Source organism: Centruroides vittatus, unplaced genomic scaffold, assembly GCF_030686945.1.
Source record: "Centruroides vittatus isolate TY-2023 unplaced genomic scaffold, ASM3068694v2 contig_1159, whole genome shotgun sequence".
Classification (NCBI taxonomy): domain Eukaryota; kingdom Metazoa; phylum Arthropoda; class Arachnida; order Scorpiones; family Buthidae; genus Centruroides; species Centruroides vittatus.
In genome coordinates, this window is record NW_027120745.1 from 2,105,292 (window position 1) to 2,127,025 (window position 21,734).

Sequence of the window (21,734 nt, forward strand, 5' to 3'; positions counted from 1 at the left end):
CGCATTATACCGAGCGGCGCGGTGTAATGCGGTTCACCTCTTTACTTTAGCAATAATGTCAAGCTTTTCTTTTACTCGTCATGCATACAATAATTAAACACTATTCAAAATACATTCAGGAACTCGATACATACACAATTACTCAATATGCAGTAACAATAAAATGCGCTACTCACTAACGCCGCACGGACCTGTATAAACGTGTTTGAGCAGTGCTATAACAAAGGTCCACTGTATTTAAAAGTTGTTTTTATTTGTTATTTGCGTACAATTGAATTAAACTAGTTAGATATGAAAATATGCACAAAACAAACATATTTTTTCTTCATTTTCTTGAAGTATCAGTTTATATAAAATTAATTTTAAAATTTAACACCTTAAGCTTTTATTTATCTTAATACAAAGTTTTTTTTTAAGTATTAAAATTTTAATACATATATATTTCAGAAAATACTACTATTAATGTTTTAAATTTGGTTTATCTGCATATTTATTTGTATACATTATGCTACGTAATGGTTTAGGCATTTTTATTCTTATATATAGAACATGTAAAGCTTAGTTTAAAGAAAACTTATTAATTAAATCAAGCAACAATTCAGTAACTTACTTGTCTTACTGCTTTCTCTAAGTCACAATCAGAAAATATAATAAGTGGTGATTTACCACCTAATTCTAAAGATACCCTCTTCAAATTCGAAGTAGCGCAACTAAATAATTTGAAAAAGTCAGAAATAAAGTAACTTCAAATAAAAATAAAAAGAGAAAATTCAAATATTAGTTTAAAATATACTGAAAAAATATTTTTAATTATGTATTAATCTCAAAATATAAAATTTAACATAATTTTACGATTGATTTTGTGAGTATATATATATATATATATATTGTCATAGCTATTGAAAATATCAGTACTAAAACCTATAAAAATAAATTTAAATTATTATATTTTTGAAATACTACTATTTGATTACTCCAAAGCCTTTAAAATATATTAAGAATAGCCTAATTATCAAGCTTTCTGTAAAAAATCTGAAAATGTAATGATAGAGAAACAATTAATAATTTATAAATTTTTAAATGTGTATTTATTATCTTCATCCATACTATTGCATCATTGAATGCACAGTGAGTTATAGTTCTATTTCAAAGTACTCCCTGTATGAATGTAAAGTTACAGATTTTGAAATATTTCAGATTATGGATATTCAATCTTATAAAATTTTATATTCTCACTTATGACACCAAATATACTACATGTAAGAAATTGTACTGTCTTTCGGTGTTAAATTTATTCGTTTGATGAATTAAACGAGTACTTTCAACATTTTCAGAATGTTTTTTTCAGGCAAAAAAAGGACCAAATTTTATGTATTCTTTTTTCGCCTAAGAAAGACATTCTGAAAATGTTGAAAGTACTTGTTTAATTCGTCAAACGAATAAATTTAACACTGAAAGACAGTACAATTTCTTATACAAGTTTTCGTGTATTTTTATTTACCTCAAACTGTTATTACTGTATTAAAAAATTAATTTCCATTCCATTTAATTAAAGAATTATATTACTACTAAGTAAGTAAATAACCTTTTCATTATTTGCTGTCCTATAGGAGTTGAACCAGTAAAACCTAATTTTCTTATTTCAGGATGATCTGCTAAAGCCTGTCCACATTCTCCACCTAAACTCAAATTAATAAAAATTTTATGACTTTTATTTACATTACTTATAAAAATTAATTCATTATAAATAAGTTTAATAATAAACAAACCTCTTCCAGGTAAAATATTAATCACACCAGGTGGAAATCCTGCATGAACACTCAATTCTGCTAATTTCAATGCTGTCAATGGTGAAACTTGAGCCGGTTTGATAATCACGGTATTTCCAGCAGCTAAGCATGCAGCCATTTTCCAAGAAACCATCATTAAAGGATAGTTCCAGGGTGTAACAATAGCGCAAACTCTGATGTAAAAAAATTTGGTTATTAGAAGATATATTCTGCGTTAATAAATATTACTGTTAAATTTAATATATATTTTTTCTTTACCCAATTGGTTCCTTCTTTGTTAATGTAAGATTATGATTTGGTCTGGCATGATTGATAGGAATGGTAGCACCTTGAATCTTATCACACCAGCCAGCAAAGTAACGCCAAGTATCTATAGACATTCCAACATGAGTTTTTAATGCTAGAGTATAAACTGCACCAGAATCAATACTTTCTAACGTAGCTAATTCCTCTTTATGTTGTTCCATTAAATCACCTAATCTGGAATAAATATATTTTATAAAACATAACAACTTCCAAAAAATTATATTAACTTTTAAATATTTACTTATAAAGCAATCTTCCTCTGTCTCTAGCATTCATTTTTCTCCATTCACCAGATTCAAAAGCTATCTATAATAGACAGTCAACATTTTCTTATACATTAAAAATTTCGAATTACAATTATATAAATTATTAGATTTATAAAATTTTAAAACTAATTTCAAGCTTTTAAATAATTATTTCTTCTAATTTATAGAAAAATTGCCTTTTAATAAATTCTTAACCGATTTGGAAATTAATTCATTTATTTTTTTAATCGGCACAATAGCATTTAATTTTTTTCGTAAAGCAAATCCTTAAGAAAAAAAAATCTACACTTCTGTTCATGAATTCTTAAAAACATTAAAGAGCAATCTAAACTTTTTGGCATTATTTATTTAAAAACTTTACAACGTTTCTAGAGTTTTAATATTAAGAACTGCATTATCTAGTAAAGTTAATAAAATTATTTATTTGTTATTTGTTCGGAAAAAAATTAAATAATTAAGCTAACGGCGATACGTAAGATACAAACTTTAATATACAGTACGTAACATATTTTCCTGTCTAAAATTTAGTTTAAAATTAAAACCGAGACAAAAAAACAATGTTATTGACGATGGAATTTGGATCCCATCCAAGCCAAATATATTTTTGTAATTCTGGAATATGGGTCTTGATTTAATTTTTTAAATGAATACATAGTTTGGTTTGGATATCATCTGTTTTTCGGATTTATTTCTTTGTTTTTTCTTGTTAATAATGACGTTAACATTTAAATCATTTTTTAATATCATGGATTAAGAAATAAAATATATATGTATATATCTTTGTTAGATTTAACTGTGCTTTTAATAATATTATTATTAAAAATCTATACGATTCATTAAAGCTTATTCAATACTTACTTTAGCAGCCTTAACTGCTTTGTCAACATCTTCTTTAGAGGCACACTGAACTTCACATATCAGCTTTTAAGAAAATTCCTTTTTTAAGTATTCATTTATATAAAAAATGTCTTAAAGAACAGGTAGAGAAAAGAACAATACCTCTTCGTTTGTAGGATTTATAGATTTTAGAGTTTTTCCTTCAGATGAATCAACGAATTGATTATTAATAAATAATTGAGTAGGAAAACTGAGATTTAAATTGTTTGCATTTAAACAGAACTAAAACAACAAAAAAAAGTTATAAATACTCGAATTGTTTTCATTCACTATAATATTTTGTACAGTATATGACGTATATAGCATAAAGTAAATTTAAATAAAATTTAATCTACATTACTTTTCACTGTTTTTCGAAATGGAGATAATTTTGTTTATATTTTTAAATTATAAATCATTTATAATAATGAATAATCAAATTAATACATTTAATTATTAATTCAATAGTATTTATTTCTAATAATTGAGTCTTAAATATTGTAACTAATAAATTATAAGTTACATGATGCTGTTAATATAGTTTCAAGCATTTAGAAATGTTTAAATTTTTGACAGTTATAAACTGAAGTGTATAATATGTATTTAAATCATCTACACTATTTAGTTTCATAGTGTTTTATTAATGTACAGGATGACCCAAAAAGTTTAATAAAATATAATATCCAAAAAACATCCAATCTAATACAGGAATAAGATTTTCATTTTTTATTTTTGTAGAAATGCATATACAGTAGACCCCCCTATAACACTGGTTCATATAATAAGGATTCGTATAACATGGCGAAAAAATTGCAATCGTGTTCGTATAATACGCTAAAAGAGACTCGTATAACACGGTAAAACGTCATCGCCGACTCGTGTCGCGACAGGATCGGTCGAATCTCGACCAACAGTAGATATTGTACAAACCGTCGAGTTTAAACGAGCACTGGACCTACTAAAAAACATTTATTATTCAACGGCCATAAAAATTATATTTTTATTAACGATGTCTCCAAAATTAAGTTATTTTTCTGGGAAAAATTCACCGATCGGGAAATACGCGTCCACCATTCGACAAGCCGCTCTGCGACAAAAACAAGCTTAAGCAATGGCATCATCGAACGGTGCACACTCGGTAAGTAATCCTACAATTTTTTGTTTATAGCATAGTTTATATGGATTATTCCCAAAAAATTATACGTGATTTGGAAATGTTGAGTCAAATTAGTCTAGAATCGATTAATTTTATATGGAAGAAAACCTTTCAAATAGCCATGTCCCCTAAACTGCAACTGCACACATGCGGGGCTGCAATTGGCTCACGTATTTAAGTGACTCGTACAACATGGATTCATATAACACGGAACGTATCTACTGTGTTATGGGGGGGTCTACCGTAGATAATTATATATTAAAATTATAAAAATTTAATTAAAAGATTTTATAATAATAAAAAAAATAAATTTTATTAAAAATTAGCTTAACTGAAATCAGACTGATTTAAAAATTATCATAAACAATACTATAATACTTATTAAATCTGGGAATTTATTGAAATTATAAAAAATGATAGTGTATTAATATAAATTTAGGAACAGAACTACATTAGACTTGAAATAAATATATAACAAACCACTAGAGGCCATAAATATATTTAAATATTAATGCATATTATTATTTAAATATTTTAATAATGCAATTATTTTTAACTGTACAGATTTATGTGGGAATTTCTCTAATAAATCTGTGTTAAAATGTACAAAGAAAACACTTTTATGTAAATATTTTAAATTTTAAGTATTAATAATTTCACTGTTTTCATTTACACATTGTCTTTTTTTAATGTATTTTTAATGTTCATATAGTTTATGTAAATTAATATTTCAGTTTATATTTTACAAATTTAAGTTAATGACAAGGCTTTTTAAATTGTATTAGTATTTTATAGATAATCATGTCACTATTTTTAATGAATTGTTTATCCTAACACATGGTAGTCAGTGGCGTAGCGTGGGTGTCAGCCGCCCGGGGCGGAGGAAAATTTCGCCGCCCCCCTTATTTAGGTATTCTTACAAGATATTATTATTTATTGTGAAATTTTGCCGCCCCCTATAAGTGCCGCCCGGGGCGGGCCGCCCCTGCCGCCCCCACTACGCTACGCCACTGATGGTAGTATATAATTATAGTATAAATTTTACAAATTCATTCTTTCAATATTTTTTCTGTATCTTAGATATTGTAATTTATACTTTGTACATTTATTAAAAGTTAATAAAAGAAAATTTTTAATGGCGATTTGATAAATTTTACAATAAATTTGAAAATCAATCAAATGACAGTTAAGATATATTTTTAATTATTATTAAACATTTAATATAAATTTTTATATTTAATAAAACAACAAACTTTTTCTGCGAAATGCATTTTAGATTTTTTTTTTTAATAAGCAGAAGAAGTCTGAAATTTTTTTTTATAATTAGAATAAAAAAAAACTATGGTGCCTAAAACTGTATTTAAATTTAATTTGTAACTCTTTTACTATTGTTACAATTTATAAACTAACACAAAATGTTTCTAGTACATGACTAATATTTAAATTTATATATTAGATTCTATGGAAACAACACTAAATTTTTTATTTCACACATTTCGAGCTTTTATATGTTCCATAATCACTATAAAGTTCACTAAGTTCAGCATTAATGAGGTTCCTCTATCACGAGTACTTTCGACGAGTGTATAACTATCGTCCTCGGGCGAAACGAACAATTTACAGAAGAGAGCGTGCAGAATGTTCCAAGAACAGAATTTCTTAAATTCAAACCAAGCGTCCGGTAAAAGTCGGCTTTAATTCCACGCATGCGCCGCCCGCAAACGTAGTTTTAATAATTTCGAACATATTAAAAACTTGTTGCACGTTCTTAACGGCTTTTACCGGACACTTGGTTTGAATTTAAGAAATTCTGTTCTTGGAACATTCTGCCCGCTCTCTTCTTTAAATTGTTCATTTCGCCCGAGGACGACAATTATAATGTACAAAGAAAACCTTATTAATGCCGAACTTGGTGAACTTTATCCAGAAATCATACAACTTTTGGCGTGAACTTTCAATTCCACTTCTCCATAATACTGTTCCAAATTAATTCATTTTTTCATATTTCATTAATATTTTGTGTTTTCTTTGTGAAATAATATGTGAAGATAAAAATTTGTATTGATTACAAGTAACTGAAATAATACTAAATATTTTCAAAGTACATCATTCAAAAAAGTAAAAATAAAGTGTTGTTTTTATTTATATTTAAAATACACATTATTTTATTATTTAGAAAATTTAGTTTTCCAGTTTAAATATAAACAGAATTGTTAAACTTATAAAAAAAAACTTACCGGTTCAAAAATTAGAACGGGTGAACCAGATCCACCTCTATATTTTAAAATTACCATTTTTACAAAATCATCAAACTGAGTGGACATGTATACGTCTTCGTTTTCTAACTGAATTCCACATTTTTCTCGAATTTCTTCGACCAATCTAAAGAATAGAATTAAATATTTTCCTATAAAGGTATTCATCTCTTATTAAAATTTACTGTATACAAGAAATTTTGTTGATTTTTTAATAAACCTTTTACTTTTTGTTACTAAAAAATAAAATTTTCATTTACGTAAGTGTTCATTAAAATTAAGTCTATAAAAAAATGAAATTAAATTAAAAAATTCTGATATTTTCATTTAATTACAATAATTAAAGAGCAGTAGTAATTATATCAATATGTAGATATTTATAGTAGATTTATTTACATACAATAAACATTTTGTGTCAGTTTCTTAAACTGATTTAAAACTAAATAAACTACATAAAGATTATCTAAATTAATTAATAAAAAAGTATTTAAATGAAAATAAATTATCTACATGACGATATAACTATTTCTGTTTTCCAAATATTATACAGTCAGATGTCCATATTCATGGAAGCTGTATTTGTAGATTTATGTTTTGTGGTGGTGGTCTCAAATTTACTGTATTAAAAATTTGGAAGCCGCTCCTTGCATTCACTCCAAGTGATGATGAGGCAAACCAATTCGTGTCTTCAATCTTACGATGAGCATCGTCCAATTAGAATAGCTGTGAAATTTGTTTGTTATGTGTCCGGTAAATAGACTGGTACAAGCCTTGTCCTCAACTTTGGAATAAAATTTGATTTGAAATTCCGAAACATAACTCAAAAATGTTGCTCATTATATTGTAAAACATTAAAATCTATTAAGCACATTTAAATATTTTCTGTTTATCGTAAATGATTGCTTAAACATCTAGACGTATGTAGAAACACCTGTCAAACACCTGTTAAAATAATTTTAGTCTACATACGAAATGCAATAAATTATATCAAAATAGCTACTATAAAGTTAGTTTTATAATACTGAATAATTGGAAAAATATCAAAACATTGTTGGCTTTTCTTTAGTCTGTTTTAATATATAACCTATGCAATATTATATATTCTAATTCTTATATATTATATTAATTTAATATATAATTCTTCGGGTACATTATCGAAAAAGTTAAATTAAGCAGTTCTGACAAATAATTCTGAAACTGTTCAATAATTCAGAATATTTTAAACTCAAGTAATGAAAACTGAAATCGTGAAATGATAGTTCGTGAATATTAATAAACTAAATTTTACAAATATTTTTATCTGATTACCTGGCCACATCCATTGACCCTGCTCCACTTTTAAAGAAATCAGTTTTACTGTCTATTTCTAAGCACAAAATTCCTTTCCAAATAATCTAAAAAAATAAAAATAATAATTAAAACTAAAATATTAAGTTTCATTATGGTAAGCAAATTATTATTATCCTATAGTTCTAATTTTTTATACATATACAGTATATATCAAGAATGCCGCAAGTGGGTTCGAGGAGGCACGCTTCCTACCTTAAATCAAAAATGTGGAAAAGAGAAAAAATAAAATAAAATAGAAATTTTATTTTATTCATAACTGCACAAAGCAATTTGTCAAATATAATATGAAATAACTTCAACTTTTAAACAATAAATGAATAGTTTCAATTACATCATTTAATTAATAATTGTTCCATTATACACCAATACATCCTCTGAAATAAATTCTGTTAATGCTGCTGATATGTATACGTAGTTTATAACTGGATTTGTAAATCAACGTCATTGGATTTTACCTCCGTTTATTCCATTTAATCTGAATGCCTGCAGTAATAAGCAAATCTACTTTTATTAACTGTATCACAACAATTTCTTTTAATTTCTTAATATTATTTTTTTAACACTGAACAGGTCTACTACGTACTTACGTTGAAATTAAATGTTTTATTTTATATTAAAATTGTAAAAACAAAGCGACAATGATTGGTTTTTTAAAAACTTGAAAAATTCCAGAGAGTTTCTAAAGAAATGTCCTAAAAATAATACAAATGACCACTTCTCACTTGCCAAAACTTGACTAACTTCTTTTATTGTAGGCTGTTATAGAAATCAGAATATTATAATTTCACAGGCAAGCCAACACAGGATAGGCATGTTTGCTTTATACACTCATCACATATAACTGAAGAACAAGTTCAGTTACATGTGATCAATTTTTAGCTCCAATTTATGAAAAAGTTATGCAAGACTGAGTGCCTCAATGATACAACTGGAGGGAAAAGTTGATCACTTCAGAACTGTGCATGAAGACAAAACGAAAGTGGTCACTAAATCAGGCCCTCTACTTCAGGGACTACAAAAAATTCAGATCTAATATTTTGCAAACATGTTTAAAATCCTAAGCTTTAGAGTTTGAAGAATATTGGAGAAGGTTGAAGTGTGGAAACTTGAACAGTTGGCATATACAATTACAATTTGGATATACAATTTGTTGTACCAATAAATTATTAATTTTCTTTTTCTATTATGTTTTCTATTTATTCAATTTATGGAATGCAAAAACTTAAAGCAGAACATTCAAAATTGCAAAAAGTTGTAATTCAATATTTTTATTTTTTAAGGAGCTAAATTAAAAAAATAATTACAGCTAAATTTAATCAGTAGCAATTAAGTTGATTTATTACATAGTTTGGCTCAGAAACTCTTTTTATTTCAAAAGTATTTAATATTTAGAAGGAGTCATTTAAAAATGCCTAGAGCAGCGATTCTCAACCTTCTTAGCTCAACAACTCCCCAAATAGTAAAAATAAATAATTTTAATATTTTGCAACCCCCCACTCAAAGGAATAATAACAGTAAGCCTTACTATTACTAATTGAATTTTGACTGTAATTATGAATGTAAATTTTTTAAATTATTATATAATCACATTGCACTAATTTTATACATTAAGAAAATACTGACAGTATAAAAAATGTAATACAACTATTCTTATTATTTTATGTCGCTGCGTTTATGGCGACAGGTATGAACATGCATGTATGACGTATATACTTACATGAGCAATTTACAAGTTCCAACTTGATGTGTACGTGCTCTTTGTAATTTGATCTCCTTCTATAATACTCACTGTGAGAGCATGTTTGAACATGCATATGGATGCGTTTGAACAAGTCGTGCTGTCACTAGTATAAAAGAGGTGCTGGCAATTGCACCACTTTAGTTAAGTTTCGAATGCAAAGTGTGCGTCTGGTGCTTTTATTTTAGTGTGCGGTCAACCGTGAAACTGAATTGTATTTTTTTAAATTGCTAATGTGAAATGGATAAATTTGAGCCATCTACATCCAGTGAATCGGTTGGTAAAAAGACAAGGTTGTACAATGACAGTTATTTAAATGAGGATTTCACCTCATTGGATGGAAAGCCACAGTGCGTTGTTTGCTCTCAAGTTCTCTCAGACGAAAGCACAAAGCCATCAAAATTAGTTCGACACTTGGAAACTAAACATCCAGCTCATAAAAAGAAACCCTTGGAATTTTTCAAAAAAAAATTAACATACCTTGAGAAATCAACAAACTTCTATTTGTAAGTGAAGCCATACTGATAAAAGTTACTTGAAGCATCTTATCTTGTAGCATTAAGAGTAGCTAAGATGTCCAAACCCCATATAATTGCCGAAAACCTCATACTGGCTGCTGCAATTGATATGGTCAGTGTTTTAATAGGTGTGGAAAAAGCAAAAAAATTGAAAAACATTCCGCTTTCTAACGACACAATATCAAGGCGAATTGATGACATGGCTGCTGATGTTTGCAATCAGATAATTCAGCAAGTGAGTTCGAGTAAATTTTTCAGTATTTGATTTGATGAATCAACAGATGTAGCAAACATGTTTTGTGAGGTATAAATGCGATGGGGACACATCAATCAAAGAAAATGTTGTTGCTGCTACTAAGTTACCAGTTGAGATTCACGACCAGTTCATTGAAATGTCTGCCGACAAAACATTACAACTGTGATTTACATCTGAAGATTTAAATACGTTTTGGCTCACTCGTTGACACGAATATGGAAATTTAGTCACAGAAACATTGAAAATATTAATTCCTTTTGCCACGTCTTATCTCTGTGAAAAGGGTTTTTCGTCTATGGTTGCACTAAAAACTAAATACAGGAATCTTCTTTTATCATTCGAAAACAATTTGCTTTTGTATGTTTCTAAAGTAGATCCACATAAGGAGAAAATTTTAAATGAAAAACAAATGCAACCATCACAATTTCTTTTCTTTACATGTGTACTTATTGTAAGTAAAATGTTTATTAGTTTATAATAAATGATTTTTTCTCATAAAATGATTTCATTATTGTTTCGTGACCACCTTTAATATCACTGCAACCCCCAGGTTGAGAAATGATGCCTTAGAGCATCCATCATACAGTCCAAATCTCTCATCATGCAACTTTCACTCTTTCAGTTCTCCGAAAAAAATGACAATTCCAGTCAGATGGAAATATGAAGAGGACTACGTGAAACTTTTTTATGTAGCAGCCAACAATTTCTACCAGAGAAACATCTTTAATCTGGTTTGTTAAAGGGATAAATGCCTTAAACTAATGGCGATTTTTTGTAAAAGGAGATTTTAGATAAAATTTTAGAAATACTAAAATACGTTAGCATTTCTAAAATTTTCTAATCATATAGCTAATTGGAATATTTTTAAAATTAAAAAATAAAAATATTTTTACTTTAAAAAATAAAATTCATACTTTTAATGTTTCAGCTATTTGTAATTCATCTTCAGTTAATTCTATATCTTCCTTCATTTCATCTGTTTGACCATACTTTGCAGCATGAATCATTTTTCCATCTTCTAACATTAATTTTTGTACATTTACCTATAAAATTAATACTAGTATTTTATTTATATATATTTTTTTTATCTGTATGGTAATTAAATTAACTAATAATTATGTGGATTCTATCTGGATATAAACCATATAAAATGAAATTGTGTAAAAATAATAAAATGTAATAATTTTACTGCATTTTATATTCAAATAATTAAAATAATAACCATTTTTCCATCACACCCATAGAGTATTAATCCATTTTCATGTATGATACCATTTTGCTGCATTCCTTCTACTTGAACTTCCATTCCTTTAGGTTGAGAATTCCATAACTGTGATCCATATAAACGAACAAACTATAAAAAGCAATAATAAATTTTAATTAAAAACCAGTAAAAAAAAAAAAGACTTTATACATTTTATCAATACACGTGAATATAAATACAATCTAATATGATTTAAAGAAAACTAAAATGAAATAATATTGTTTTATATATAATTCTTTTTCTCACATTTCAGTTTGTTCTAAATTGATAATTCTATTTTCACAACCCACAATAAAATCTAAGTTTATAATGATTAATTTGTGCTCCTTTAATTTTATCGTCAAATAAAGTTTATATAAATGAAAATAACATATATATATATATAAAGATTTAGAAGCTGTAGTCTTCTGGAAAAAAAATAATTTTATTTGTTTAAAGCAGTGTTTCAGTTGTTATTTTGATGTGAAATCCCAATAAAAGATAATATTATATTATATTATTTTCCAAATGTATCCCATTCTGTGTATTATTCCTTAGTACAATTAAGGGAATCAGTCAAGGACATGAGATGTACAGTTTCAAAACTCCTTTTTTCTGGGTTTGGAACATAAGGGCTTTAAATATTCAAGTGGCTGATTTTAACTCTCTAAGCTCTGAAAACTCACTACGTCTTTGTTGCTAATGTAAATTGTTTTTACCCCTGAGGTTACAAGGGGACCTTGTATAGCAAAATTAGTCTAAAAACTTTTCAATCAGCCAATTTCGTTTTTTACAAATAAAGCCGATATCGGCTGATTTCGTATTTAAAGAGTTAAAACTAATCTCCAATTTTTATCTCTGTTTTCTGTTTTGTGGTTAGTTTAGAAATTTATAGCAATTATTCAAAGTAACAAAAAAAAAATACATAAGATCAATTGCTTAGCTAACTTTTTTAAAAGATGAATTTAGCTCGTATGCATTAAATAATTTTGGGAGTGGATATGTGCGACAGTATTATGGAGCATTACAGGGAGGGGATTGTATTTGAAAAGTATAAAATTAGTGTTATGTATTTATGGATGATCACTATGTGATGTCTGGGAAACTGATGCATCCATTTTCTTCCTGTTCCACTATAAAATTAATGTAATATTTATGTTAGACTGTGAGTGAGATAGAAATTGCCTGAGATTGCCAGTGTTTTCAATATCAATCTCTCAAGAGATAACATTAATTTATATTATATTGGTTGTAGCACTAATATAGTATAAACTAAAACTATGTTAGTTTCAGTAAAAGAGTGTTGATGGAAAGAAAAGGGCGTCTGTTTTATATTTCTTATATACTCTTTTCAGTATAATTAAATAATTAGAAATAATATGATAAATAGCCCATCTATAAAATAAAAGTTAAGTTATATATCAAGTTTTATATTTACAAATTTCTGTGTGTAAGAACTAGACATGTATTTCAACTTACTTTTCCATCAAGAATTGTCCAAGCACCTGGTACCTTATCCATTCCACGAATAAAATTATGCAATCTTTCTCCAGTTAATTCAGAAAATTTTATCTATATAAAAGAAAAATGCATACAATAACATTAACGAACGATTTACAATCACAATAAGTTCAAATCAAATCATTTAATCAAGCTCTTGATGTCTAATAGATAAATTTTTAAAATAATTATTTTTATCTATCTTAATAATGAATTTTTAGTTAATAGAGCATCATTTGATAAAATAATAATAAATGATTATGCTAAAAATCAATATTAAAATGACTTTCAAGTGAGTATTATATAAATGCAAACTGAATTCTTTCCAATTAAGAAAATAATTAGTAAATATAAAAAAATGACTTAATCATTAATATAAAATCTTATTAATAAACAAATAACATTCAATATATACAGTAATTTAGTAGTTATCCATTGCTATTACGGGTCATATTATATAATCATATTATCATAAAATTTCAGACCTTATCCAAATACATATTTGCTCTAATCTTTGTTTCTTTCTTTGAATAAATAACCCGAAGAATGTAAATAACATTTATACACCCGAGTATATGAATATAGTTAATACACTTTATACTGTATAAGTATATTTATACGCTGAGGTTAATATTTTATTTTGAGATATATTGTTATTTATTTTTTAATAATATTAATTATTACCTGAAAAAATTCATATTCTCATATTAAATTCCTTGTAAAAAGCTTATTATATTTTTACAGAATATAATCATATTTATTGATATTAACACAATTAATATTTCTTCAATATTTTACTGTTTTAATATTTAGATATTACCAAAATAAATATTTATAAATATTTTCTTTTTATAACATTTTAATGAAATACATAAACATTCATATTTCATTAAAATGTTATTAGAAGGACTTGAGTTTTTTGTTGTATACGTTGCGTTACGAGAACAATCCAGCTTACAGAGAAGTTTCTTCTAAGATTCTTATTTTCGTATTTGTTCTATAAGTGCAATATAGCGCAATAACGACCACTTGGCACGATTCACTTCTTTATTTCAATTTCGTCGATACGCGTTTACACACACGTTTTGGGCATCATTTGCCCCTCTTCAGTCAACTAAAAATATATACAAAACCATTTTTACATACACAACAACCCGACACATAAATTCTTATTTTCCTTTAAAGGACAAATAAAAATAAATAAAAATTATAAATATTACAGAGATTAAAAAATAAAAAATGATGATAATATTTCAAAATTGTATTTTCAAGTATTGCTTTTTGAAGAGTCAAAACTGTTTGAAGTGAAACTAAATTTATATAAAAGTTTACATTAGTCTTTCTTTTTCATGTTATAGATGTACCAATTATATTTGAGAGTAAAACAGTAGAGAAAATGAATTTGAAAAATTATTCTACTCAAGATAATTTTTTATTGTCCACTAAATAAAAAGTTGAAGTATTATATTGCCCCAAAAGATCTTTTTAAAGCTCCTAAATTAAAAGTTTAAAATGAGATAAGAACAATCATAGAAAATCAAAGCGAGCGGCACTTTTAGGGGCGGCAAAATTTCACAATAAATAATATCATCTTGTAAAAATTTGAACCTGTACAATACACAATAATGATGATTGTTCTTGCTGAAAAGTTCTTTAGAATTACTGTATATTTTAGTCTTTTAAATTGAGATACCTAAACAAGGGGACGGCGAAATTTTCTTCCGCCCCGGGCGGCTGACACCCAGGCTACGCCTCTGGTTTCATTACTTTATAATAAAAATAAATATAATATTGCATATTGTACGATTTCAATTAAATAAAATTAGGTAACTAAAGTAATTCTAAGGTAACTGAGTAATATTTTCCAAAAAAAAAAAAAAAAAACAACATGGGTGTGTCTTGCTACCCTGGAATCTAACTTGAGCAACATCCATATTCTCAAAATCCTGGATACGGCACTGAGTGTTTAAAATGTTTTAATTAACATTAAAGTTTTTTTAAAGAAATGAATGCGTAACTACAAAATATAAATAAACTTTCTGTATTAACAACAGTAAATAAATAATATAGCAATATTATTTATACAAATAAAAATATCCATTTTCAAAGTAATACAGAGAATTGTGTGAATATTTACATTACATGTTATTATTATATTATTTATTTATTAATAATTGTTACTAGAATAAAACTTATTTATAGGTGATATTTATACATTAATAAAAATTATATATTATTATTTGAAATGTTAAAGACTAGGAATTTAAATAAAGATATATAAACTATTTCAAAATCAATTTTTAATATAAATTTGAACTTAAGATGTGGTAATAAATTAAGTAATGATTGTACAATCCTTATTTCCTCAGCAGATTTACCAACAATAATACACAAACACCTAATTACTTGCTGAGCTTGCTTATATTTTTATTTTCAAACGTTTTCAACCTAGTTATTATAGGTCATCCTCAGGAAAAATTTATTCCATTTTCACATTCGAATATATAGCCTTCGAATGCTCGTGATATTACGTTTCGAAATTTTCAAAAATTTTAACGGTTTAAATAATAACAAATTAAACCAACTACAAACACATTAAAAACATTACTAATTAACAAACATAAAATAAATAAATAAATAAATAAATATTGTATCAAAAGTAGATTAAACTAGTTAAAGCTGCCATGTCCTTTCTACGGGTTTTTAAATCCCATTTCTTTTTCTATTACGTATTTCCATGCTGTTGGAAGATTATTTGCGTCTTTTGCATTTAAACATTTGTTTTCCACCTTACTCTTATATATTTCTACTTTCTCCATCCCTAATGCAATCGTCGGGGAATGGACTGCCTTTACTATTCTCGCTTCATCCCATTTTACGTTCGCTCCTTCCTCTTGTCCCATGATCGCCAAAATGGTGTTATTGTGCCCTTTTTTTACATCATATTTGTGTTCTTTTATACATGTTGCCAAATTACGTCTAGTTACTCCAATATATTCTTTTGTTACCGCTAATTGCTCGTTCTCAAATGGAATCTTATAAACCCCCGCCTTATCCTGCATTCTCATTGCGTCCTTATCATTTCTAAGTAATCTGTATATGCTTGGTGCTCTTTATAAAAGAGCACCAAGCATATACAGATTACTTAGAAAATAAAAAATATAAGCAAGCTCAAATTAAGCTTATATTTTTATTTTCAAATTACTTTGAAAATAAAAATATAAGCAAGCTCAGCAAGTAATTAGGTGTTTGTGTATTATTGTAATGATTGTATTTCAAAAGAGGATATGAAATATGAATTGTAGGTCCAATAGAAATGAAAATTTAAAAAGATGCAGTTATTACAAACTACAATATCCCTTTTTTTTTTTTTTAGAAAACTTTGACTTTAAAGAAAGTGTTTGTAATCAGATAATCTATAAAACAGAGGGAAAGTATAGACTGAAAAATGAGAATTAGAAATAAAGATAATAGCGAGGTTGAGGCCGAAGTTTTCAATGCGAAAACGTGTACGTTGGACATTTGGCATCGCTTTCCTGTAAGCCTAGAAGTTTGACAATGGCATTTGGAAAGTCGGTGGAATCACGCTTGACATTCCAAACGCCATTGTCAAACTTCTAGGTTTACAGGAAAGCGGCACCGAACGTCCGACATAGACGTTTTTGCATTTAAAACTTCGGCCTCAACCTCGCTATTATCACATCCAAAACTGTACTAAACTTAAAAGATTTTTACTCTTATAAATAAATAAATCTATTTTTTAAATCCAATTATTACTAAAAACTGAAAACAAAATTTGAAATATAGTAATAAATAATAAATATATTTAGTAAAAAAATAAAAAAACAAAAGATTCTAACCTGACAAAGCTCCTTTTTATTTAAAGCAGGCTCAAAACTTGCACCTTCTTCTGTCTGAAGTATTTTTGGTGCAGTACCATTAGCTACCATAGTTACAGCTTCGGCCTTTCAAAATTAAATTTGCTTATTTAAAATTATAATAATATAAGTTTTATTTCTGGATTTATTGTAATTAACAGACTACATTTTATAATAAATTTTAAAAATTAAACATTTTTATTCATTTATACATTAAACAGTGATATAAGAAGTAAAAATTAAAATACAATATAATCTGTTATAAAGAGTAAAGTTTATAGTTTGATAAATACCGTATTTTACAGACTATAAGACGCTACGAACTATAAGACGCACCTGAATTTTGGAGGCAATTTTTCGAAGAAAAAAGTGCGTTTTATAGTCCGTAAAATACGGTATATACATTTGCTTATAGATATATATTTTAGATAGAAATTTAAGTAAATAAAATGAAATTTCAGTATCCTTATTTTATAATTTCTTTAAATATAAAATTATTATTTTTGTCAAAACATCATCCAGTGGCGTAGCAAACATAACTGGCGCCCAACACTTTATTGGCACCCCTCCCCCCCTGCAGAAACATATAGTTTGTCTTGGAGACCATTTGGGTGCCACTCGTAGAGGGGCGCCGGTGCACGATACACCCCCTTGCACCCCCCTTGCTACGCCACTGACATCATCATAAATTATAAGATACTTAAATAAGTCTCAGAATGTTCTAAATATATATAAGATTTTTACCATTGCTTTGATTCCCTCTGGATATAAAAATTTGTTGTAAAGAGTATCTACAGTATCATTAATATCCACATCACATTCTCTTTGCAACAGTATAGGACCTGTATCCAAACCATCATCAGCCCAAAATATTGTAAAACCAGCTTTAGTATCACCTTCAATTAAAGTCCTGAAAGACAAAATTAGATAAATAATGTTATTAATGCATTGATTTTAAATAAAATGTAGACTGTAAATCAACCATATTAAATTATGTTTTGTGTCAATTTGCGTACAAATAAGCATGAATTCGTTTCTGTGTTTTTCTCTTAATTTTGCAAATTTTCAAAATTCAAACTATTAATTTCAATACATTGTTTAAAACAATATACAATAAAATAGTATTTACTTTATATCAAGATGATAACTTCAGTTGCGCTATCATCTTGGTATAAAGGCACATGTAACTTCAATTTTGCATCAATTTCTATAATGTTCTTAGATTTTTACTACTAGTATGTATTATAATGTGTATTTTACAGAATAAGTAAAAGTTTTCTACATTACTTTATTCTTTTCATTTCCCAACTACAAAAATTTACTTAAATTGTTCAAACAATGATTGTGATAATATTTTATTTTAATTGAATAATGGTATTTGGTAGACTACATATGTATATGCTATAGACTATAGTCTATAGCTGTGATGAGCAACCTTTTCTATATGTGGAAACTTTGCTTCCTGCAAGTAACATACATTTTTTATGGTAACCAAGATGATAAACAGCTAAACTGAACTGAATACCAACTTATTCCATAACTACCAGTACAATAGGTACTAAAATAATATATGCCAAGGGCCAACAAATTGGTCATGTTGAACCAGTTGATTGATGCATTATATTTTATGCATCAATAAACTGGTTCAAACTGGTATTGTTTATGTTTTAGTGTATTTACCAAAAAAAGTATCTGGAATGTTAATTACTGTACAATAAATAAGTATAACTATGTTTTTAAGCATAATTTTATTAAGATGGAGTATTAAGCTTTTGTCAATAACTTATCAATACTGGGATATATTAATTAAAAGCATACAAAAACCTATACCAGCATACTCCAAATTAACACACTTTTACTAATGTTTTCATCTGTTTATAATGGACAAATTAAAATTGAACAAGCTTGTTTGATTTTAATTTGTCTGTTTTGTTCTGTGTTATACTGTATATACCTGAAGATGTTTGTTATAAACAGAAGAAAACATTAGTAAAAATATGTTAATTTGAAGTATGCTGGTATAGGTGTTTTGTATGTGTTTTTATGAAGCTACAGAAGAAAAAGATGTGAAGTAGATCATTGGCACTTTTAACTCATGAAAGTCAATCACACCCACTATAAGTTGGCCAGGACCAATATATGCTAATGATATGCAAACCAGTAATATATAGTTTATTCTCATCTTTTTACTAGTCAAGTTTAGTTTGAATGTTCTTTGTCATGACTATAAGATTGCATAACAGCACAAGACAGAAAACAGGAAAATAGGATTATGTTGTCAAAGCATCAAGGGCTGCATGCATGGGTTGTTCATGACTAGTCTATAGTTATAGTACATATTTACAAAACTTGTCACTCTACATACGAGCACAATTCCATATAGTCACATGTCCTATTTCACATTTTTTTGAAACATTTATAGAGAATGTAATATACACACCTAATATATATCCATACAATATGTTATAATGTATATATATTTTATTGGGGATGAAATAATTGCCTCTACAGACCCAACAATACAGAGGGCCCATAAAATTTTTGGAGCCCACAAACAGAAGAAATTTTTAAGTTGGTAAGAAAGCATATGAGATTTAACATAAAAACATCTGTAAAAAATATAGTATTTTATTTTGTACCTTACAGTAGCAAATCTTAATCTAAAATTATTTTACACATAGATAATGTGTATTTTCCTATAGCTAACCATATTTTATTTAGCTATACATCACTTTTGGTATGTATTGTTTCTGAAGAATACTTTGTTTATCCATTAGCAAATCTGAATATTAATTTTCAGGTTTGCTTATGGATCTGTAGAAGATAAAAGGTGAGCTCTTTAAAAAATTTACAGGGGCCTACAGTTTTCTATTATGGCTCTGGTTTTTATATATATAAATGCATAAGATTTGAAATATCAATACCAATTTATAGATGAAACTCCTCTATGTTTTGGAAGAAGTGATGGATGATAACAGATGGATTGATTAGAGGGATGTGTTATCACCTCCATGGGAATAAACTGAGTACAAAATGGTAAAACATTGAGTTCTGCCCCAACAGATTTGTATTTATCCAGAACTTCCGAAATAATTTTCCCCTTTTGACGCCATCGAGAAATTTTGAAAACTGGAACTCCATCTTCTTTTGCTATTGTTGCTGTAAAGAAACATTATTTTTATTTAAAAAAACATTTAATCTTTATACATTTAATAATCTTTATATTATATTTATAAAATACCATATTTACTGGAATATAAGACTATCTCGCGTATAGGACGAGGTGTGATTTTAGAGATTAGCATAGAATTGTATTAATAAATCTAATTTTCTTTAATTTTATTTCATTTAATAACAAATAAAATATCAAATGCATGTAAATGCACAGTATTTTTAAATAGTTTTGAACATTTTAATATCTATAAATACAGGGTGTCCGAGAAAGATCTTTATCATTCTAAACATTAATAACAAAAATACTAACAGGTGAAATGAAATGCAGTTTGCTGCAAAAGAATGAAGAAATCTAAGAGTTTTTTTTACGGTACCTTCAACGTAGCCGTACGCGAGCTCCGTTAGTAGCACGAACAATGTCGAGTCTGTACTCGATTTCCCTCCAAGTGTTTTTTGCGGTTTTACAGCGAGGATTGCTAATTGTATCCTGTCAACATTTCCCGTCTTTTTCAACTTCTCCATCCATGCATAAATTGAAGGCACACTTGGTGGGTCTTTATGGTACACATCTGGCGAAAATTTCTTTGCACAGTTATCGGTGATTTTGTTTCGGCTAACCACAATACACACTGCGCTTCCTCTCGTGCAGTCGCCATTTTCTTTCCTTATCACAACTGGTAATTGATACCAGAAAAAACTCTTAGATTTCTTCATTCTTTTGCAGCAAACTGCATTTCATTTCACCTGTTAGTATTTTTGTTATTAATGTTTAGAATGATAAAGATCTTTCTCGGACACCCTGTATTTTAATTACATATCAACGACATTGTTAATTATAGTTTGTGAATGTCTACTAGTAAATAAATGACCTTGTTCTAAAATAATTTTTCTATCTTAAGAAGTAATGATTTTCTAGACAGGGTTCAAGTTTGCAATTGAATTAGTTTACTTTTAGAAATTTAATAATGTTTTAAATTTTTAACAGTTAGGATGTTCAATTAGACTCATTTTTTAAAAATATAAAAAAAATTTTCTAAATTTAAATATTTTATTATTTGTACATTCTATATTTTATATTAAACTATAGCTAATAAAGGTAAAAATTTTAATAACAAAACTCTACACGTCAATCGTTAAATTAAGAAATATATAGCAAATTAAATCATGTTTACTACTGAGCAGGGCAAATCCACAGAGGGCTTCCCATTGACACAAAAGAATTGTTCAAACTTCAGAATATTGTTTTAAAAACATTTATGACGGCAAGTATGGTTTATCACACTATCCATAATATAATTGTGTACACATTAATAAAAGTCATTATTAATTATTTAATATTTGAGTTAACCCGGCGGGTTCTTCTAGACCCATCACCGCTACCCAGTGTAAGATATTCCCTACTATTTCACAATATAATAATAATAATAA

At 27.4% G+C, this 21,734-nt stretch overlaps 1 protein-coding gene across 1 annotated transcript in view; it reads right to left on the bottom strand.

Annotated features, from left to right (window-relative positions):
* The window catches only part of LOC136979986 (mitochondrial 10-formyltetrahydrofolate dehydrogenase), a 28,563-nt gene that overhangs the window by 4,653 nt on the left and 2,176 nt on the right, over positions 1-21,734 (bottom strand). The window contains exons 3-17 of the mRNA XM_067276010.1: positions 20,057-20,291; positions 17,877-18,042; positions 17,115-17,219; positions 13,234-13,326; positions 11,734-11,865; positions 11,426-11,554; positions 7,958-8,043; positions 6,632-6,776; positions 3,362-3,481; positions 3,221-3,283; positions 2,338-2,402; positions 2,049-2,270; positions 1,770-1,963; positions 1,586-1,679; positions 611-710 (exon numbers count right to left, since the gene is read on the bottom strand). Of these exons, the coding sequence (XP_067132111.1) occupies positions 611-710; positions 1,586-1,679; positions 1,770-1,963; positions 2,049-2,270; positions 2,338-2,402; positions 3,221-3,283; positions 3,362-3,481; positions 6,632-6,776; positions 7,958-8,043; positions 11,426-11,554; positions 11,734-11,865; positions 13,234-13,326; positions 17,115-17,219; positions 17,877-18,042; positions 20,057-20,291 (1,949 nt within the window). The remainder of the gene's footprint in view (positions 1-610; positions 711-1,585; positions 1,680-1,769; positions 1,964-2,048; positions 2,271-2,337; positions 2,403-3,220; positions 3,284-3,361; positions 3,482-6,631; positions 6,777-7,957; positions 8,044-11,425; positions 11,555-11,733; positions 11,866-13,233; positions 13,327-17,114; positions 17,220-17,876; positions 18,043-20,056; positions 20,292-21,734) is intronic.